This window comes from Mustela nivalis (genome assembly GCF_964662115.1).
Source record: "Mustela nivalis genome assembly, chromosome: 3".
Taxonomy (NCBI): domain Eukaryota; kingdom Metazoa; phylum Chordata; class Mammalia; order Carnivora; family Mustelidae; genus Mustela; species Mustela nivalis.
Genome location: NC_139022.1, coordinates 151,242,136 through 151,265,949, shown reverse-complemented (window position 1 = coordinate 151,265,949; position 23,814 = coordinate 151,242,136). Strand labels below are relative to the sequence as shown.

General features: G+C 37.6%; 1 protein-coding gene across 2 annotated transcripts in view; it reads left to right on the top strand.

Moving 5' to 3' along the window:
- The window catches only part of WDR70 (WD repeat domain 70), a 297,351-nt gene that overhangs the window by 105,667 nt on the left and 167,870 nt on the right, over positions 1 to 23,814 (top strand). For both annotated transcript variants that reach the window (XM_082724203.1, XM_082724202.1), the window contains one exon: positions 7,934 to 8,010. In XM_082724203.1, the coding sequence (XP_082580329.1) occupies positions 7,934 to 8,010 (77 nt within the window). The remainder of the gene's footprint in view (positions 1 to 7,933; positions 8,011 to 23,814) is intronic.

Here is a 23,814-nt window from a genome sequence, read left to right as displayed (position 1 = left end):
AAGTATCCTCCCTGCAGGGCTGCTTCTGTTACTGAGAGGACAACTGCTGTTTGTTGCTGGCACTCACCTGCTTTAGGCCTCACAGGACCACTGCTGCTGGTTGGGAAGACGAGAAGTGCCACTCCAGAGCCAGCACTTGCCTGGTAGGAAGAGCAGGAGATCGATAGCTCTTTGACTTGTAAGGACTTCCATTTCCGGTGCCAGCACTGAGGAGAGACTTGCAGCTTTGTTGCTTGTGCATGGCTGGCCTAGGGTAGGTCAGATCACAAGAGCTTCATCCCACAGGCCCTTCACCACCCATCTGCCACCCTGTGCCTTGGAGAGAGAAAATTTTTGGAACTTTCTGTCCGCTCTCGTTCTCAGTTGTTCATTGTGGACTGCCCCAGAGCCTAAGTCCAGAAATACGGAAATCAGAAACCATCCCCCAACTGCTCTTTAAGACCTGGGTTCTGTATCCTTTTTGCTTGCTTTTATTCACTATTCATTGTCTTCTGGTAGTTTCGCCCTCCCCTCCCCTCCCTTCTCATTAAATGTAGGCTCCATGCCCAGTGTGAAGTCTATACGGGACTTGAACTCAAAACCCTGATCAAGACTTGAACTGAGATCAAGAGTCAGACACTTAAGTGACTGAGCCACCCAGACACCCCTTACCTTCTTTATTTTGTTCAGAATTTTTTGTTGTAATTAAATGGAGAGATGGGGTAGAATGTGTGTATTCCATCATGAGTGAAATTAGAATCTCCTGTAAAATATATTTTAATTCACTCTAGTTCTTGGATCAAAATTATGAGCTAGGATTTCAGTACCTGTTCTTGGTTGTGTGCAGCAAAACTGACTCTACTTGACTTATGCATAATAAGAATACTAGAAGTCTAGTGAATCACTCTTGTTTTGAAATGTAGGAACAATGCCCTAGACCATGCTGTAAACTTAGTTTTCTTTTTTTTTTTTTTTAAAGATTTTATTTATTTATTTGACAGACAGAGATCACAAGGAGGCAGAGAGACAGGCAGAGAGAGAGGAGGAAGCAGGCTCCCTGCTGAGCAGAGAGCCCGATGCGGGGCTCGATCCCAGGACCCTGGGATCATGACCTGAGCCGAAGGCAGAGGCTTTAACCCACTGAGCCACCCAGGTGCCCCTGTAAACTTAGTTTTCTGATAAAACTGTGGAGGTCATTGCCAAAAATTGGATATCACAGAGTACCATGACCTCTTAAGAGCAGGGAGTTTTGTCTTGCAGGAGGTGTGGTACTGTTACCCTTAAGGAGACTGCTATGGTCTGAATATTCTCCAGAATTTATATTCTGAAATCATAACCCCCAATGTGGTGGTTATAGGAGGTGATTAGGTCATTAACGTGGAGTCTCATTAGTGCTCTGTGCAAAGAGCCCAAGAAAGCTTTCTTACCCCTTCACCATGTGAGGTTACATCAAAAAGACAGCCTCTGTGAACTAGGAAGTTGAGACACTAAATCTGCTGGCACCTTGATCTACAACTTCCCAGCTTCCAGAAGTATGAGACAAAAATGTTTATGGCTTATAAGCCACTCAGTTTACGGTATTTTTGTTATAGTGGCCTAAATGGACTAACATGGCAAGCTAGCATTCCATTGTCCATGAGTTACAGCTCCAGGGAATGTAATGGCTGGATCTGGATTGCATTCTTGTATCACATCTGTAAGGGAGGCTGGCAAAATTAGCACCTGACTTTCCCTCTTCAGTGAGAGGTAGTCTCTGTCTTCTACCCCAAGAGTCATTATGCGCGTGGAATTTCCTAAATACAAAAGAGAGTTCAGGTTCTCCATGGGCAGAGAAAATGACATGGTATTTGTATAGTCACCATTTACACAACACAGTTGCTTAGTTCACAAACTTTGCTTTCTTCTGTGGTTGCCCAGATCCAGTTCATTAGGGAAACCTGATGTCTGTCTCTTTAAAATGCCTCCCACATCTTCTTACCTCTGAATCCTTAACTGCTGTGCCCTAGTCCGGGCCACTGTCAGTGTTCCCATGGACCACATCACTGTCTTCTTAATTCCTGTCTTGACTTTGCAACAGGATTTTCTTCACAGAGCAGCCAGAATATTTTTTTAAGGTTTATTTTGATATAATTTCAACTTTACAGAAAAGTTACAAGAATACCATATAGAACTTCCTTATGCCCTTTTTCTGGATTCATCAGTTGCTGACATTTTGCCCGATTGCTTTGTCTTCTCTCACTTCCTTCAGGAACTAATACAAACTCTGTTCCTCCTACTTATATATCCCTCCACTCACTCACATATGTCTATGCACATATATATGAATTATGTGTGTATGTTTTACTAGTCCCCAACCTTTGAAATAAATTGCAATCATCTTGCTCTTTATTCCTAAATTCTTCAGTGTTGTTTTCCTAATAACATTATATATTTTTTATATAACCATGAATTTAACCTTGATAAAATACTATTATCTAATCCATAGTCCACATTTGTCTCAACAATCTCCTTTATAAACAGTTTTTTAAAAAGATTTTATTTATTTATTTGACAGAGGTAGAGAGAGAGAGCACAAGAAAGCAGAGCTGCAGGCAGAGGGAGAGAGAGAGAAGCAGGCTGTCTGCTGAGCAAGGAGCCTGATGCGGGGCTTGAACCCAGGACCCTGGAATCATGACCGGAGCTGAAGGGCTGCTTAACCAACTGAGCTACCCAGGCATCCCCCATAATCTCTTTATAATTATATTCCTACTTGTTTAGTAGTCATTTTTAAAAAATATATATTTTTTAAATATTTAAAAAATTAAAAAAATTTTTTTTAAAAAAATATTTTTAAAAAAAAATTTATTTATTTAAAGAGGGGAGAGTGAGAGAGCAAGCACCAGAGTGGGAGTAGGGCAGAGGGAGAGGGAGAGGGCAGGCTCCCCGCTGAGCAGGGAGCCTGATGTGGGTCTTGATCCCAGGACCCTGAGATCATGACCTGAGAAGGCAGAGGCATGACTGAGCCACCCAGGTGCCCATGCCTTTTTGTTTGTTTGTTTCTTTTTTTTTTTTTTTTTTTTAAGATTTTATTTATTTATTTGACAGAGAGAGATCACAAGCAGGCAGAGAGGCAGGCAGAGAGTAAGCAGGCTCCCTGCTGAGCAGAGAGCCCGATGCGGGACTCCATCCCAGGACCCTGAGATCATGACCTGAGCCGAAGGAAGCGGCTTAACCCACTGAGCCACCCAGGCGCCCGCCTTTTTGTTTCTTAATTGGGAATAGTTCCTCTGCCTTTTTAAAAAAAAAAAAAAAAAAGAATCTTTGATATATATGAAGACTATAAGCCATTTATTTTATAAATATGTAGAAGCTGTAAATATGTAGCAACAGATGCAGGATTTGATTCTGCCTATTTTTCCTCATCATTAGAGTTTGGGTATGCATTTTTAGAAAGTCTGTCACAGAAACAGTCTTGTGTTCCTACATCCTCATATCAGGAATACATGATACCAGTGCATCCCAGTATTGGTAACATTAGTTTGATCACTTGTTTAGGGTAGTGTAATACCAGATCTCTTCCCTCCTATTTTTCTCTTTGTACTTACTAAGTAATTTGCAGGGAGATTTTGAGAGTAGGGAAGGACCCTCTCTGTTCATTATCAAGCTTGTCTCCAATAGTTTTAAGCACCCATTGATGATTCTTGTGTGAATCAGTTATTACTGTGATGATTACAACATGGTGATTTTTCTAACTCCATCATTAATTTTATATTTATTATTCTATTGTAAGGAGGAGCTTTCTCTTATTTATTTATTCACATATACCCAGAAGTTCCTAGTTGAGTCATTTATAATCCATTACTTTCATTGTTTATTTTGATGCCCTAATTATCCCAGAAGAAGCCCCCCAACCTGCCCTTTATTCTTTAACATATCCCCGTCATTTTTGCACTTTCTTATTTTTTGGCACAAGCAGATGTTCCATGTTCATCTTGTATGAACAAGAATCAAACATTTCTTCAAGGAGCCCTATTTTCTTTTAGTGGAGAATGTAATATAGAATCCAGGATCTCTGTGCTGGGGTCGCTGGGGTGTCCCTGCTTCCAGCCATTCTCTGTATACAGAGCTTGAGAATAACTTAACACCCATGTACACCTATATTTATATTTACCTATTAGAAATTGTGGGTTCATATTGGTATCCCTGATTTCAGTCAAATTCCGTAGGGTTCATCCTAGTTTTCTTCTTTTCACTTTTGTTATTTCCTTTTCCAGTGGAGAAATTTGGCTTCCATTTCCTCAAAAGTATTTCTTCATTTGCCTAATTCTTCATTGTAATGAAAACAGTTTCAGAATTCTTAATGCATACCACTGCAAAAGAGAAACAAATGTATTAACTAGAATTCAGTATTTATTTATAGTTCTTTTGTTCTTTTTTTTTTTTAAGATTTTATTTATTTATTTGACAGAGAGAGACACAGAGAGAAAGGGAACACAAGCAGGGGGAGTGGTAGATGGAGAAGCAGGCTCCCCACTGAGCAGTGAGCCCATGCCTGGCTCCACCCCAGGAGCCTGGGATCATGACCTGAGCCAAAGGCAGTCGCTTAATTGAGCCACTCAGGTGCCCCCAGTTCTTTTGGTCTTTTTTTTTTTTTTTTTAATTTTATTTCCTTATTTGACAGAGAGAAATCACAAGGAAGCAGAGAGGCAGGCAGAAAGATGGGGAAGCAGGATCCCTGCTGAGCAGGGAGCCCATGTAGGGCTTAATCCCAGGACCTGAGATCATGACCTGAGCTGAAAGCAGAGGCTTAACCCACTGAGCTGCCCAGGAGCCCCTCTTTTGGTCTTTATATACTAGTTTTCTAGTGCTTTTGCTCTTTTTACACTAGTTTTCTAAGACTACCATAATAAATTACCACACACTTAGTAGCTTAAAACAACAAATTCTTGCCCGGTTTTGGAGGGCAGAAGTGTTGGAATCAAGATATTAGCACAGCCATGTTCCATCCAGTGGCTCTAGGGGAATTCTTCCTTGCCAGTCCTAGCTTCTGGTGACTCCAGGCATTCCTTGGCTTGTGGCTGCATAATCCTGGCTCTTTTCTCTCTGCCTCTCTTCACAGAGCTTTCTCTTCTTTGTGTCTTCTCACTCTTTTTTTTTTTTTCTAACTTTCTATTTTTTAAAAAATATTTTTATTTTTTTTATAAACACATAATGTATTATTAGCCCCAGGGGTACAGGTCTGTGAATCGCCAGGTTTACACACTTAACAGCACTCACCATATCACATACCCTCCCCAATGTCCATAACGCCACCACCCTCTCCCTACCGCCCTCTCCCCTGGTCACCCTCAGCTTGTTTTGTGACAGTAAGAGTCTCTTATGGTTTGTCTCCCTCCCAATCTCATCTTGTTTCATTTATTCTTTTCCTATCCCCCAAACTGTGCTCTCTTCGGCAGCACATATACTAAAATCCTATCCCCCAAACCCCCCATGTTGCATCTCCACTTCCTCATATCAGGGAGATCATATGATAGTTGTCTTTCTCCAATTGACTTACTTCGCCATGTCTTCTCACTTTTAAGTGAGACTTAAGAATGTGACTTCAGGTCACATTCACGGCTTTTAGTGAGGAGGACACAAGTAGAATCTTGGACCACCATTTAATCCAGTACAGAGTGTATAGTTACTTGGGTTATTATCTTCTGTTTGCTCTTTCAGTGCATTTGTTGTTCATTTGAAATACAGTAGGATTCATTTGTTTCTGCTTATGTTGAATTTTAGGTTCCTCTCAGCCTCTCAGTTTGTTTTTGAATATGCAGAACATCAATAGTTTCAGAAGTCTAAAAAGTTAATAAGTATAGAATTAAAAATTGTGACTGTAGTTAAGGGAATGGACAGATACTTGAGTGGAGAACAACAGAATGAGCCATATATACTTAGATTAAGGCCAGGTCGTATTATTTGAATAAGTACTATATAAACTGAAATTGAAGGAATGAGAAGCCAGTCGGTCATGTAAAAGTGGAAAAAAAAGAGCTTTCCCACAAATGGAAAAGCATGTGAGAGGCCTTGATGAGGGGAAAGAGCTGGATGTTGTAGAGGAGATGAAAGAAGCCCAGCAGATTAGTGCCTATTGGGAAGAGGAAACATAAAATAAATGTAGTTGTAAAGAAAGCAAGAGCCACAACATGTGAGCTGTTGTAGGCTATGTGAAGATGCTGGAGAACCAGTGAAGGACAATAAGCATTGGCATTTTTAGAAATGTATATATGCATATATATACGCATATATACAAAGTGCAAATATACATATATACAAAGCGCATATATACACTTCTGTGTGTGTGTGTATAAATAGGTGTGTGTGTATATGTATGTATATATATATATATATATATATATATATATATTTTTTTTTTTTTTTTTTTTTTTTAAGGATTTATTTAGTTGTTAGAGTGTGAGCCCTGTATGTGCAGGGGCAGTTGGAGAGGGAGAGAGAATCCTAAGCAGACTCTGCTGAGTGTAGAGTGCAGTGCAGTGTGAGGCTTGATCTCATGACCTGAGTGAGCCAAAACCAAGAGTTGGATAGTTAACCGACTGCGCCACCCAAGGATATTTTTAAAAGACTGTATTGATTGCTAGGTGGAGCACACGAGGCAAGAATAAAACTGGAGAGACAAATATCAGGCCTGTTACAGTGTATAATAACTGAATAGAGGCATGAGGTAATGTTGGCTCCTGTAAGGATGGTGAGGTGAATAAGCAGAGAAGTGGTTAGATTTAAGATGTGTTTTGGGTTGAACTGACAAGACTAGCGAGGGAGTTGAATTTAGGTGGAGAGAGGGTTTTGGATTTATGGTTGTTGGAGTATTTAAGGATGATCTCCAAGTTTGTAGTTTTAGCAACTATGGAAGAAGTCGATTGCGAATGAAGTGGACATGAAGAATCAAGATTTCCCTGTTGGCCTACTACTATGTAGGAAATGCCTATGCAAATGCAAGAGGCAAGTTGATAGTTAAATATGCAATTTTAAGCTCAGGAAAGAAAATGGAATCTCAAACCGCCCATCTAGTCCCATTACTTCAGTTCATGCTTCCCTACTGCACATCTCTGGTCTGTGTTTGTACCCTGTCAGCATAAGCAGATTGTCAGGAGTTGGCCAGATCCTGTTAGAGGTTTTGTGGGCAATTTGGACTATAGATGGTCTTCATCTATTATTTTGGACCCTTACAGAATAAGAGATTTTGCCATTATTATGTATTAGGCTCTTTTCTGCCTCATCTGAACATACTGCATGAAATCACTCCAGCCGACTTTGCATCTGGAAGGGAGGTGTGTGTGTATATTCATGTTTGGTATATACTCTGTGGTTGATTTGGTGTGTGTGTCAGTTTGTATACCAACATTACATTGTTTTAATTACAGTATTTTTATATTATGTTCTATAATTAATAAGGCTCATCTTCTTGAATCATTTTAAAGGTATTTCTCCTTTTCTCACATACTTTTTTTTATAGATGTAGAATCAAAATTGTTGACTTATTTTTAAGAAGTATGGGTTTTTCCCCTCAACCTCTTGCTTTTGCCTTGATTATTTGTAAATACTTTGTATTCTTATTTTCCATTGAGAAAAGTCTTTAAAGAAGGGCCTATCTTTCTCTTACTATGGTTTTTCCATTTGTTTCCTAAAGAGAGGCATCAATTTCCTTTCTATTTCCTTCCTTATTAAGCACCTGTTTTATATAAGTGCCATGTTAATTTCTGGGCAGGGAACTTATATAGTGAATTAAACAAAGTGAAATAAAGAAAGCATATTTTTAAATAAAATTGGGAGAGTATACTATGTAATTAAAATATTGTGCTCTTGGGAGGAATAAACAGTTACATTTAAATATGATATATCAGTTTCTGGTCATTTTATTTATTTTTAAGAATCTTTTTAAAGTATCTTTTTTTCTATATTTTTATTTTTTAAGGGTCATACAGCAATGCTTCATACTGGTTCATGGCATCCCAAAATAAAGGGAGAATTTATGACTTGCTCAAATGATGCGTGAGTACAGTTGTTAATTCATCTAATACATTCATATCTTTCAATATTTTCTACATTTGTATTGTAACAAACTTGCCACTGAAATAGGAGATAGAATATTGGAATCCTGATATTTACATATTCTTGTTCTTAACTTTACTTTGATTTTACCTGATTGTATAAGGTTTGTTTAAATAAATATGGAAATTATTGAAAAAGAGAGTTGGTATAAATTCTGGTACAGTTTATTAGGAAGCTCAGTGGATGAGACTGATGGTGTTAAATGGACTCAAATGACTTTGAAGTTGTGACTAATAATTCGTTACTTTTTATAGTAAAGATTGATATCTTTCCGGGTATAACACCTAATGTAGGTTTATTGTTTAAGTGATTGGTTTTTAGGAATAATAACTGAAAACATTGTTTAAATGGTTATTGAGATTCTTTTTGTATTGTATCTGTTGGCCTAAGACTCAAGAATTTTATGGGGACTATTTGAGCAGCTTTTTCCTATATTATTATATTGTATGATTAATTTTTAGTAGACAGAATAGTTATAAGAATGCACTATTCATAGCATTATAAATTACAATGGAAAACCTTATAAATTAAAAAATATGGATTGTGTTATTTAGGTGAAACTGTATTTTAGGTTAAAAAGATTGTTGTTTTGTCTCATCTTTTTACTTTCTGATATTTATAATTTGCCTTATTTACCTTCAAAATTCCTGTTCACATTCTTAGATAGTATATATGTTTTCTGGAGTTGATCTTTAGGATAACAGACAAAAGACATAATTTCACTTCCATACCACAGTTTAAAAATTAATTTGATCCAAAGGGAACTAAAATTTGGGAATCTATACAGAATCATACAGAATATGACTAGAACAGGATAATACCATTGATTAGAATTTCTGGTAAATAGAATTATACAGTTCTAATTTCTTTTTCATCTTTGTCTTATTTTCTTTCCAAAACTTAAATTATGTATGTTTAAAGTGACATTCCTTACTTCAGCAAATCAAGTATCTGATTTCTTCAGGAATTACACCTACCAGGTAATCTAAATTAATAGTATCCCATGACTGAGTAAGGTTTATTCTAGGAATGCAAGGATATTTTACAGTTAGGAAATTTTGCCATCTAGAAGTTTTCAGTGAAACTCATTATTAGATAAGGGAAAAGTTACAAATCACATGATATGTTATATGATATTGACATTTGATAACATTTATTAGTCTTTCCCAGTAGAAATTCCAAGTAAAATAGGAATAAGAAGAAATTAGCAAAAATGTTAAAAATTAATTACCAAAGTTTTATTTTTATCTTTTTTAAATGTTTATTTATTTATTTCTCAGAGAGAGAGTACAAGCAGTGGGAGTGGCAGGCACAGGGAGCATCGGGCTCCCCACTGAGCAAGGAGCATATTGTTGACTGGATCCCAGGACCCTGGGATCCTGACCTGAGCCGAAGGCAGACACTTAATTGACTGAGCCACCCAGGCATCACTTAATTACCAAAATTTAAAGTAAATATTGTATTATATATGGGAGTACTGGGGCTATTTGCATTTAGATAAAAAGAGAAGAAAAAAAAAGACAAAGATCCCCACAACTATTTAGACCCTTTATGCAGTGTGGGTTTAGAGGCTTTTATACAGTGTAGTAAAATAAGAAAATAAATAAATTGATAGAAGTGTTGGAAGAAAGCAAGTATTAAAGAATAGAGGAGCCAGGCTATTGTGGTTAAAAACTTAGGCTGAAGAAAGCAATTGGAAACAAACAAATAAACAATTTTTGTTCTTCAAACTACTAAGAATCAAACTAAGTGGTAGGCTCTCATAGTTGCTAATACAATAACTTTATCATCTCTATAGAAGCTTATCCTAAATTGATTTCCAGGATATGTAAATTTGTAGTTTAAAGAAACGCATTTTATAGTCAGTTAGGTTTGAGAACCTTTGAATGTTATATTCCCAGGCTAGTGATCCACCGTAAACATTTAAATAGTTTGTAGAGGGTTTAAAGAAACTTGTTTAACTTTATGAATCCCTTAAACAACAGTTTGAATAAAGTTCTAATGCATGACATCATTTTACTGGGTATAAAATGTAGTTTATCCCATTCTTTGAAAGAACAAATCATTAGTTCCCTGCCCAGTCACTGATATACTAGTATATTGTACTTTTGAAAATGTGCTTGTTTCTTTTTATACTATACAAATTGTTTTTTTTTTTTTTGTCCATACCTCTGTATGAAGATCAGTGGGCTTTAATCATTGATCCCAATTATACATATTCTTTACCACCTTTTATTTATTTTTTTTTGTTTTTTGTTGTTATGTTTATAGATTTATTTATTTTAGAGAGAGAGTGTGTGTGCCTACAGAGGGGAAGGGGTAGAGGGAGTCGGAGAGAGAGAATCTCAGACAGGCTCTGTATTGAGTATGGAGCCTGATTCAGGGCTTGATCTCACTGATTTCACCACCCAGAGATTATGACCTGAGGTGAAATGAAGAGTTGGATGCTCAACTGACTGAGCCTCCCAAGTGCCCCAATTTACCACCTTTTCAAAAAATCTACCATTAATGAATTCAAATGGTTTGTAGGTAGAGTGATTTTGTCTTGGCCTTTGACTTTGACCGTAGTAGTAATTAGTAATGGGCTAAGCTGTGAGACATCAGCCCAGGCACATAGTTTGATCAACAAATACAGTGTGCTCACTGTGTGCTGGATACTCCTGGATATGATCTAAGTCTCTGCCTTCATGAAGCTTAACATTTCATGGAGGGGAGTGCTTGGAGACAGACAATGTACAGATGCACTAATAAATTAATACAGTTTTCTGTAGTAATAAGTGTTGAGAATAAAATAAAGTAAAGCAAAAGAGTAGAGAGAGAGATAGTAGAAGTGTCTATTGTATGTAGTCAGAGAAAGCCTCTGAGGAGGTGAGCTTTTAGTTGAGAATTACACCATGCACAGGAGGTAGTCCCACCAGAGAGAGCCTTCCAGGCCAAAATGGCAGCATAATTCAAGACCTTAAGAAGGAAATGTATTAGAGCATATTGGAGAGGCACAAAGTCTGGTTTTGTTGACATTTGGTAGTTTGATAGAAAAGGTAGGGCTGTCAGGAAGTGAATTTGGAGAGGAAGGCAGGAACTAGAACATATAAGGTATTGTAGTCTATGGTATAAAGGGTTAAGATTTTAATGTAATTATAAGGCCAGCCAATAAAGATTCCTAAGTCTGACCTGTAATATTATTGAAAATCAGAACTATAGGAGTGCTCACTTTACAGGGTATTAAAATTTTCCAATGACCTTGGCATAATAAAGGCCATGAATGAATATCATAATCAATGGGGAGAAACTGAGAACTTTCCCTGTAAAGTCAGGAACAAGGCAAGGATGTCCACTCTCATCACTTATTCAACATAGTACTGGAAGTCCTAGCCATAGCTAATCAAACAAACAAGAAGAAATAAAAGGTAGAGAAGAAGTAAAGCTTTCACTATTTGCAGATGACATAATACTGTGTATAGAAAACCCTAAAGACTCCACCAAAAAAAATCCGCCAGAACTGATAAATGAATTTAGTAAGGTCACAGGATACAAAATCAAAGTGTAGAAATCTGTTGCATTTCTATACATTAATAATGTAGCAACAGAACGAGAAATTAAGAAAGCAGCCTATTTGCAATTACACCAAAAACAATAAAATACCTAGGAATAAACTTAACCAAAAAGGTGAAAGCCCCGTAGTCTTTCTTTTTCGTAACGATTTTATTTTTAAGTAATCTCTTTACCCAGTGTCGGACTTGAACTTACAAGCCTGTGATCAAGAGTTACATGCTCCACCAACTGAGCCAGGCAGGTACCCTGCCTTATATTCTTTAAAACTATAAAACATCGTTGAAAGAAATGGAAGATGACAAAAACAAATGGAAAAACATTCCATGCTCATGGGTTGGAAAAACAAATATTAATAAAATGTTGAGACTACTTGGAACAGTCTATACATTTAATGCAATCTCTATCAAAATACTAACAGCATTTTTCACAGAACTGTAACAAATAACTCTAAAATTTATATAGAACCACAGAAAGACCCCAAGAGCCAAAGCAGTCTTGAAAAAGAAAATCAAAGCTGGAGGTATTACAATTCCGACTTTAATTTATAAAGTTGTAGTCCTCAAAACAATATGGCACTGGCACAAAAATGGACACAAAGATCAATGGAACAGAGTAGAAAACCCAGGAATAAACCCACGATTATATGGTCCGTTGATCTTTGACAAAGCAGGAAGGAATATCCAGTGGGAAAAAGACAGTCTCTTTAACAAATGGAGTTGGGAAAATTGGACAGCTACCTGCAAAAGAATGAAACTGGACCACTTTATTACACCATACACAAAAATAAATTCAAAGTGGGTTGAAGACTTAAATGTGAGACCTAAAACCATAAAAATTCTAGAAGAGAGCACAAGCAGAAATGTCTTTGGCATTGGCCCTAGCAACATTTTTCTAGGGGTATCTCCTGAGGCAAGGGATATAAAAGCAAAAACAAACTATTGGAACTACATGAAAATACAAAGCTTCTGCATAGCTTTGGAAACAATCAACAAAACTAAAGGCAGCCTACTGAATGGGAGAAGATATTTGCAAATGAATGATCTAATAAAAGGTTAGTATCTAAAATATATAAAGAACTTATACAACTTAACACCTAAAAATGAATAATCCAGTTAAAAAATAGGCAGAAGACATGGCCAACAGACACATAAAAAGATGCTCAACGTCACTTATCATCAGAGAAATGCAAATCAAAACCACACTGTGGGGCCCCTTGGGGGCTCAGTTGGTTGACCATCCGACTCTTAGTTTTGGCTCAGGTCATAAAATCCAGCCCTGCCAACTGGGCTCTGTGCTTAGAGTGGAGTTGGCTCGAGATTCTCTCTCTCCCTCTGCCCTTGCCCCTGCTCACCTGTGCGCACACACCCTCTCTTTCTCTGAATAAGTAAAATCTTAAAAAAAAAAAAAAAGAAAAAAAGAAAAATTACACTGAAATACCCCTTTACACCTGTCAAAATCAAAAACACAAGAAACAAGTGTTGGGGCAGATATGGAGGAATACAGGGCAGAAGGGTTCCTGCACTGTTGATAGGAATGCAAGCTGGTGCATCCACTGTGCAAAACAGTAGGAGTTTCCTTAAAAAGTTAAAAATAGAACTGTCCAATCCAGTAATTGTACTATTGAGTATTTATCCCCCAAACACAAAAACACTAATTCAAAGGGGTAAATGTACTCCTATGTTTATAGCAACATTATATTTATAATAGTTAAATTATGGAAGCAGTCCAGGTGTCCGTTGATAAATGAATGGATAAAGAAGAGGTGGTATATATATATATATACAATGGAATATTATTCAGCCATAAAAAGAATGAGATTTTGCCATTTGCAGTGACATTGATGGAGCTAGACAGAATAATGCTAAGTGAAGAAGACACATACCATGTGATTTCACTCACATGGAATTTAAGAAACAAAACAAATGAGCAAAGGAAAAAAAAAAAGAGAAAGAGAAACCCAGAAACAGACTTTTAGTGATGATCACCAGAGGGGAGGTGGGTGGGGGGAAGGGTGGAATAGATGACCGGGATTAAGGAGGAATAGATGACCGGGATTAAGGAGTGCATCCGTCATGGTGAGCACCAGGAGATGTATGGAATTGTTGAATCACTGTGTTACACCTGAAATTAACATAACACTGTATGTTAACTATACTGGGATTAAAACTTTAGAAATTATAAAAAAAAAATTCTTTTGCAAGATAACATTATGGTAATAGCTAACAATAGCTAACCCTCACTGTGCCAGCGTCATGCAATACAATTTATACATGCTAAGCACTTTGTCGAATGTTTTCCTCACAGAGGAGAAAGTAGTGTTATTACAGGTTTCAAATGAACAAACTGGTTATGATTTTCCTAGGGACACATGATTCTAGCTGTGAAACCACTGAGTCAGGCACTTTGTGAGTGGTTGTCACAAAGGTTACAGTGATAGATTTACAGATGGATTCGCAGGATAGAAGTCCCTTTTATGTAAAGGGAGTGCACAAGAATTCACCTCATTGAGAACACTTGCAGTATTCTCCACCACTGGAAGGACAAATTCCTTTCTTGGAGTCTCCAGTAGCGCACCCCAGGGATGCTGCTGCTATGTTTTCTGACTGTGATGAAGATGATGAGAGGTCCTTTGCTAGTACAGGTGGTCTTTACCCTCTTTTACCTGTCCCCACCCCTCACACCCCTTGAGGCAACTTGATTTTTGAGATCTAGAACCACTCTGGCTATGCTGGACAAGTGGCCTTACATAGCCAGAGGCAGACCATATTTAGGCCTAACGGTATTTCCCCTGTCTGTCTTACCAGCTGGGGGTTGGCGTTGGTCTCTGCTCCCCACCCCATTCCTAAGCAAAAACTAAAGGAAAATAGTGTACCGAGTTAAATACCTTTTATTTTAATATGTTTTTTTAAGTATGATGGATTTGGTATGTATCTTTGTTAAATAAAGAAATTTCATTCTATTTCTATCACAGATGTTGAAATTTAGTGCTTTTGTTGAATATTTGATGTAATCTTGCCTTTTATCTCTCTGACCCATTCATACGGAGAATTACATGAATATATATCAGAATGTTAAACCATTCTTATTTTTTTATAGTAAATTCTACCTGATCATTTTGTATTTTGGGGGGGTGGAGAGAGAGAAGCAGGGAGGGATATGCGGAAAAGGAGAGAGAGAGAATCTCAAGTGGGTTCCATACCGAGCCCAGAGCCCCATGTGTGGCTCGATCTCACAACCCTGAGATCATGACCTAAGCTAAAATCAGGAGTCAGATGCCTAACTGAATGAGCCACCCAGGTGCCCTGATCGCTTTCTATTCTTTAAAAATATATTGCTGTATTTACAAAAGTTGTATTTTATTTAGGATTTTAATTTTATATTGACAAGTAAATGGGGACTTTTTGTTGTTGTATTGTTTATTAGGTTTTTGGAACAAAGATTATACTGGTTTCCTAAAATAAGGCAGTTTTCCCTCTTTCTCTATTACTTGGTATCCATGTCCAAGTTCATGAACGTGGTTGTAAACAAAAAAATCTCATAATACTAAGGTCATCTAACAAGTTGAATTACTATCCATACTCAAGAGTTCTAATATAGAAGTTATTTTGTAAGACATAATTTATTTTTAACAACATTTCTCAAATTTTTCTGAAAAAAAATTAATAAGTTTAGGAGAAATTATTATAAGTAAGCAGGAATAGTTCAGAAGAAAATGCTTTGATAAAAAATTTCAAGAAAATACCTGTGATATTATGTTAAGTGTACTAATAATGTGCCTGGACTGAGTTCTCCATTAAAGCAAAAGTATGTGGACCTGGACATAGGAACATAGGAGGTGGGAAGAGAGTTAAAAGAGAAAATGCGATCTAGATGCCCACAAATACAACATGATATAAGGTTTATTTTATTTATTTATTTGACAGACAGAGATCACAAGTCAGTGAGAGGCAGGCAGAGAGAGGAGGAAGCAGGATCCCCGCAGAGCAGAGAGCCCGATGCGAGGCTCAATCCCAGGACCTTGGGATCATGACCTGAGCTGAAGGCAGCGGCTCAATCCACTGAGCCACCCAGGCGCCCCAAATACAACATGATATAGATCAATTTGAATAAAATGTACCTAGAAGTCTTCTTCTATAAAACTAAGATTGTGCCTTTAGTTGAAATATAAGAAAATAAAAGAATTTATTTATTTAATGATTGGCTACTTGATAGCCAGGATGTGAAACCACTGAGTTAGGTACTTTGTGAGTGGTTGTCACAAAGGTTACAGTGATAGATTTACAGATGGATTCGCAGGATAGAAGTCCCTTTTATGTAAAGGGAGTGCACAAGAATTCACCTCATTGAGAACACTCGGTATTCATATTATAGTTGGCTTTTTATTTTGATTTTTAAAAATATTTTATTTATTTATTAGAGAGAGAACAAACTGTGGGGGAGAGGCAAAGGAAGAGGGAGAAGCAGACTTCCCACTGAGCAGGGATCCCAATGTGGGGGGCTCAATCCCAGAACCCTGGAATCATGACCTGAGCCAAAGGTAGACGCTTAACTGACTGAGCCACCTAGGCACCCCTGTAGTTGGCTTTCAAAAAGTAAGTCTTTAAAAATTTTTATTTAAATTCAATTTAGTTTACATATAGTGTATTATTGATTTTAGGGGTAGAATTTAGTGATTTGTCAGTTGCATATAACACCCAGTGCTCATATAACACTCAAGTGCCCTCCTTAATACCCATCCCCCAATTTCCTTATCCCCTCACCACCTCCGCTCCAGCAGCCCTCAGTTGTTCCCTATAGTTAAGAGTCTCTTATGGTTTGTCTCCCTCTCTGTTTTTATCTTAGGTGATGGATCAGAAGTTTCCATTGTTTAAAATAGATAATTAGAATCAAGAGTCATGTTTTTGTAGTTTGTATTTTGTATTTTTACTCTAAGATAATAGAGTAAAAAGATTTTATTATTGGACAAACTCTGGGTTAACAGGATAAACAAAATTGATGATACTTTTAATTATAACTTCAGTATAATTGTCAAACCAGTATTTTACCTTATAATATAAGGTATTTTAAATAGGTTTTAGGAAAAAGAAAAACATAACCATGGTATATTGGCTGCTTTCCATCACACTGGAAAACTATGTGAACTATTAGGAACAACTAACATCTTATGAGGCACCATCAGAATTCTTAGGTTTAATACTGGGAAGTTCATCCTGGATTAAGAAATAGTCCCATGGTTTAATAATTAGTTCAGTTTTTGTCTTTGGGCAGAATCTTCCTATATTTTTTGTGTGTCTCATAGCTCAGAGGACCATTCTGCCTTTCATTGCTTTATCTCATACTCTTTGTCGGTAAGCATGACAGAGAGGTAAATATCAACTCTATGTCTTATAAACTCTGCATTCTCTTGGAGATTTTAGTAGAAGTTGTTTAGGATTTAAATTAGGGTAATTTCATCAGACTTCATCAAGCTCATAATAGTAATACTCTCTTCTTCCCCAGTCTCCTTCTGCCCCTCCCGCCTTTCCCCTCATTTTGGGTATCTGGATATAGGTATTTTGGATAATATTGCTGTGGTATAGAGAGCTTCTGGATGAAAGTTGTTCATCTCATGACGTCCTGTGTTACCATAGTATTATGTGTTTAGTGCTAATACACACTCGTGTTTGTCAGGCTATGGCTGTCTGCAGTGTAGGAGTAGAGAGGGAATCCTGGCCAGGTCAGTACCAGCCATTCACGTAAGTCACACATACTATGAGTAAGTTTAGGTACAGTAGGAGCAAATAACCGGATAGCATTTGTGAGAAACTATTCTACTGGAGGCGAAGGTGGCCCTCCCTGTTTTGTTCTGGCCTCGTGTATGCTCAGTTAAATTATGATGTTTCCTCTGAGTGTGAGTTGGAGATGCTAGTGCCATAACCTTTTGATTTTATGAGTTTCAGTATAAAACACAACCTGGGATCAGGAATGCAGTGAAGAGGAAGAAGGTAATAGGGAAATCTTTTTGGTTTTCCCAAGTTTACCAGAACGAAACATAGATAACAAGGCAAAGCTTGCTACGCTATGCTTGGAAGTAAATGTTAATTTAAACCAGATGATAATGAAGATAAAAATGCTTACTTATTCAGGGGAAGTCAGTTCTACTGGTGAATTTATAGCATCTGATCCGGAGCCACTTTATACTATGTGGTGCCCAGAGTCAGAGTCCGAGTGATGCTATGCTAGAGGAATCTGAGTTCTCGGTGCAGAATTTGTCCAGAGCAAGTTCCAGCTCAGCCCAGGCTCTGCCCGCAGGTACTGCTCAGTGAATCAGATGCTTCCAATTTGTGTCTGGAGGGTTTTCTGTTGCTTACTCAGGAATTTCTGTCTCAGAGGAATTTGTTCATATCTGTTGTGACTACTTCTGCCTCTGCATGCGGTTAATGATGAGGAAAGAGCAGGAAAATAATTCACATACAGACAAACATTTCACAGTGAGTTGCTGCAGAAAAAATAGACAGTGTTAGATCAGAATAACAAATGCTGGGGAGATGACAAGACTTTATAACATAATGTCTCTTTCCATACCATAGTCGGGAGGGAGGACATAAGGAAGAGTAGGTAGACAGTGGTAGGGCCCATGCTAATTAAAAAAAAGAAAGAAAGATGGGACGCCTGGGTGGCTCAGTTGGTTAAGCAGCTGCCTTCGGCTCAGGTCATGATCCCAGCGTCCTGGGATCGAGTCCCACATCGGGCTCCTTGCTCAGCAGGGAGCCTGCTTCTCCCTCTGCCTGCCATTCTGTCTGCCTGTGCTCACTCTCTCCCCCTCTCTCTCTCTGATAAATAAATAAAAATCTTTAAAAAAAAAAATTAAAAAAAAAAAAAAAGAAAGAAAGAAAGAAAGAAAGAAAGAAAGAAAGAAAGAAAGAAAGAAAGAAAGAAAAGATGGGTGCAGAGTAAGTGGGTTTCAGGCCAGAGTTAAAGAGGAGGAACTGGTGGATGTCACAAAATAGCCACAAGACCCATTTGTGAACACTTGTGAGAAATGGCTTCCAAGTACCAAATGAGTCTTTGAGGGTTGGATTCCTGTAATAGCTGGCAGAATTAACAATATGATTTCATATTTAGAGTTTATTTTATACAATATGAAATGAGTATTTAGAGACATTAAAATCTAGTCCTTTTAGTTTTCTTAGGAGCAACTGAATATTATGAAATGGGAATATCACGAAAGAAATAAAGGTAGGGTGCTGCTCTAAATTAAAGGATTCATGGTGGGGCACCTGGGTGGCTTAGTCAGTTGAGTGTCTCACTCTTGATTTTGGCTCAGGTCGTGATCTTGGGGCCATGGGATTGAGTCTTGTGTAGGGCTCCATGCTCATCATGTAATCTGTTTGGGATTCTCTCTCTTCCTGTCCCTCTGCCCCTTTCTTCTGCTCTCTCTCTCTCAAATAAGTAAATCTTAAAAAAGTATTAAAGGATTCATGGCAAGCATAGAAACCTATAATTTGTGAGAGTGCAAGCACACAGAGGGAGAGGGAGCAGGAGCTGGAGAAGCAGACTCCTCGCTGAGCAGGGAGACCAGTCCCAGAATGCTGTGGTCCTGACCTGAGCTGAAGGCAGATACTTCACTGACCGAGCCACCCAGGAGCCCCTGATTTGATTTCCTTATTTCTTCTAAAGGAGGAAAGGAAAGGGAGGAGAGGGAGAGAGAGTAGGAAGGAACCACCCCCTCCCCCGCCAAAAAAAAACAATAAAGAAACAATTTGGGAGATAATTTGGGAAATTTGGATATTAGGTGATACAACAGATTGCAAAAATGGTCACAGTTCTTCATCTTTCCTGTACCCATGCTCTGGGCAATGTGACTTACAGCTACTCTCACTAAGAGATGGAGTCTGTTTCTCCACCTCATAAATATGGGCTGGCCAGCAGAACGTGGCAGAAATGATGGTGTGCCATTTATGAGCATAAGCTTCTTAAGCTCCTTCTTTTTTTTTTTTTTTTTAAAGATTTTATTTATTTGCCAGAGAGAGAGAGAGAGAGCGAGCGAGCAAGCGAGTACACACAAGCAGGCAGAGAGGAGTGAGAGAAGCAGGTTCCCTGCCAAGCGAGGAGCCCGATGCGGGACTCGATCCCGTGACCCTGGGATCATGACCTGAGCCGAAGGCAGCGGCTTAACCCACTGAGCCACCCAGGCATCCGGTTAAGCTCCTTCTTATGTGCTTCGCTTTCTTGGAACTGTGGCATTGCTGTCTGATCAGGCTCTGGCTAATCTACTAGAGAGTGGAAGACCCAGTGGAGGAGAATTCAGTTTTCCCAGTTGAGGCCATCCTAGTTTATCGTCAGCCAACTCCCAAACATGTGAGAGATCTTAATGTAGATTAGCAAAACTGACTATAGACACATAAGTTAACTTGCTAGGACAAAGCCACCTACCTGACTAACGGTCTCATAAGCAGTAACATGCCTATCTTTTAAGCCTTTAAATTTTGGAAATGTTTTGTTGGACATCATTTGTTAACTGATACACATGATATTATTGAATGATGTTATGTAGAATCAGGTTATAAAGAAGAATGTCTTTGTTCCTGGAAGATACCAGCTGGTGAATTTAGGAGTGAAGTATCATGTAATATGGTGTAACAAGGGGTACCTGGGTAGCTCAGTGGGTTAAGCCTCTGCCTTCCACTCAGGTCATAATCTCAGGGCCCTGGGATGGAGTCCCACATAGGGCTCTTTGCTTGGCAGGGAGCCCACTTCCCCGCCCCTCTCTCTGCCTACTTGTGATCTTTCTCTGTCAAATAAATAAATAAAGTCTTTAAAAAAATGGTGTAATGAAAGTAAAGTATGGCTTGTGTGTGGTATGTGTATATGTACATATGTATATGTGGGTATACGTATATATGGAAAATGAGAGATTGAGAATACAGATGTGATGAAATGTTATGTATATGGTGTCCATCGGAAAGGATATATCGTCTTTGTTGTACTGCTCTTTTAACTTGCTTGTAGCTTTGAAGTTTTTCAAAATACAAGTTGGGAGGATCTTCTTAATACTGGTTTATTTGGATAAGAAGATAAAGGCAAAAAAAAAAAAAAGAAGAAGAAGGTAAAGGCAATAAAGTGTCCTCCACACTGAGAAGGCACTTTGAGACTGAAAAAAAAAAAAAAACCAAAGCAAGCCACTTCATATCATTTACACGGAGATTTATTTAGGGTAACTTACTGACGGGGGCGGGGTGGCGGGGGTAGGGGATCAGAGGGATGGCAATCCAGTTGCTTTGCAGCTATTCTCTGCAAAGCCTGGACCTTAATCCATAGATTTTATTGTGTTGTGATGAGGTCAAAGGGCAGTTATCTAAAGTGGTGCCATTTGTGTGCTGGAGGGGAGGGAGGAGAAGAAACAATGTTATCTCTACTAGTTATCTAAACAACTTTAGGGAAGATCAGAAAAAGCTCCCTGCATGCCTGCCAGGGCACTCATTAACTTCCATCCGAGACAAATTGGGCCAAAGATGGAGTCAGGATTGTCAGCAGGCTTACACATCTATTCTCCCTGCACATTTTTGTCTCTGTAAGTTGAATACAAGATGGAGTATAAAGGGTCATGAGAATTACAGTTTGTTGCCTTCTATTTGGGCAAAGAAGTCAAACACTGACTCTTTGCAGATGATATAATTTAACATCTTTATAATGTATAAATTATTGCATTGTGGTATAAAATGCCTCACAGAGTCTTGGCATATGTAGTCCTATCTACAGCTTTTAGAGTTTTTGACCATTACTTTCATTTTTTGATTTTTCCTTTGTGTTAATTGTTGCTTCTTATTGCTGTTGCTGTGGGCTTGCAACCTCTATCTGTGCCTCAGTTTCTCTCAGTTTTTTGTTTCCAGTAAGCTGTGGGCTGGGGCTGGAGAAAGGCGGCCCCAAATTATAAAGTTTTTTATAATTTGTGTAGGAGAAGAGGGAATAAGCAATTAGTAGAATGTATGACTTTTTTTGTTGTTTCTGTTTTGTTGTTGTTGTTGTTGTTGTTAGCATGTTAATTTTTGCCATCTTTCTCTGCTGGGAGACTTTTTCTTGCTTCTTCTGGTTCTGGGAGGAGTTTTATACTCTCCATCCTGCTGAATAAGTAAGATGGTTATATATATATATATGTATATGTATATATATATTTTTTTTTACAAGCACAAATAAAATTAGCCTTTTTAAAGTAAATGTTGTCTTTTGAATATAAAATAGTCTAAAATTATAGAGTTGACAGACAAACCTGTGACATTTAAGTGTTAATGTCTTTCTTTTTCTTTATGTGGGATTAATATTCATGTAGTTCAACTGACATTAAGGATGGTTATATTTTTAATGTTTCTTTTTTGGTGAGTTTCTCATAGAAACAGTGTACTCTTTTTAGGTGTTAACTAGACTTATGGTGGTGATCATTTTGCAATGCATACAAATAAGTCAGTTTCACATCTGAAATTAATATAATGTTATATGTCAATTATACCTCAATTAAAAGAGGAAGTATACGGGGCTCTTGGGTAGCTCAGTTGGTTAAGCAACGGCCTTCAGAATAGAGTTCCGAATCAGGCTCCCCACTCAGCGGGGAGTCTGCGCCTCTCTTTGACCCTCTCCCTCTCATGTTCTCTCTCACTCTCCCAAATAAATAAATGCAATCTTTTAAAAAAAAAAAAAAGAGGAAGTATGTTGTTTAGGTCATGTTTCTGCAATATCTGGTATTACTTTTAATTTAATTTAATTCTTTGATTTTTAAAACTTACATCTAATTATTCTTTATTATACTCTCATAGGTTAGGTTTTTATTTTAAAGCCAGAAGGATGCTTTTAAAACTATCTTTTTCAGTAGCTATGAACATTTAAAAAATTAATTGCTTTGATTATATTTCTATTGTGTGGGTGAGGAAAAATTTGTGTACATAATTTATAAGTATTTGTCAATAAATTTTACATGAGACAGATAACTTTGTTGAAAAATTAATTAGGGCTTAGCAACAGATCCTAGTTTGAAAATTTTACCATTCAAACTTGCTGATAATGGTGAAATATGCTTATGATAAAAGGCAAAATTTTCTCACCTTCTGAAACTCTTTTTCTTCATATGTTCTGAATATATGAGCATGTATTCTCAAATTACTGTTATAATTGAGGTGTTCACATTTTGCTGTTTGATTTAGCTTCTATTGACAAACTTTCTCTGTAGGCCTAGATGTAAGAAATATGTACATCTTCTTTTAATTTTATCATAAATTCATTTGGTTTGTAGAAGTTCCTCTTAAAATAGTTTACTCAGCCCTATTTTATTTCTGTTATATATTGAGAAACATACAGTAGGTAAAAAGTCTGTAAGATTTTATTTTATTTTATTTTCTAAGACTTTATTTAATTTGAGGGAGAGAGAGAGAGAGAAAGAGATCACAGGCAGGCAGAGAGAGAGAGAGAGAGAGAGAGAGAAGCAGGCTCTTCGCTGAGCAAAGAGCCTGACATGGGGGCTTGATCCCAGGACCCTGAGACCATGATCAGACCCAAAGGCAGAGGCTCAATCCACTGAGCCACCCAGGTGCCCCTAGTCTGTAAGATTTTAAAGTAATAATAACAACCCATTCCAGAGCTACAAGGACAGATAATTTAAAAGGTCAAGTTTAAAACTTAGAAGTAATGCTTATGGTTGTGGTTGTCCTCTAAAGATTGCTGTTCGGATTAATGTGATAGTCGCAATTTTAAGTTGCTTCCTTTAGTTCAGCCATCTTTGGAATTATTGTCTGTGTTTGTAATGTTCGATTAAATATAGAAAGAACTTTTGTTTGTTAATGTTTACCTGGGCTAATTTCTTACACAGGAGACTGAGGTTGGATTTTGTGTTTGTTTGTAATCTCTTTTAAGTGTAAAGATGTCAGTGTTCTCAGTTTCTATCATGCAGCATAATACTTTAACAGTAAAAATCCTGGAAACGTATTTTAACTGGGAAATGAAATTGACAGTTATTGAGGACCATCCAATATTTGGAACTCTAGAACTTAGTTTTACCTTAGAGATTGCTGAGAGCATAAAATAAGGCTTTATATAATCAGATATTTTGAGGTAATTTGAAAATACTACATCAAAAGCAGCCTAGAGATTTAAAAATTGTAATTCTACTGTAATTCTATAGTATTTTGGTTCTGTGGTGATTTAGAATAATTGGGTGCTAGTCTA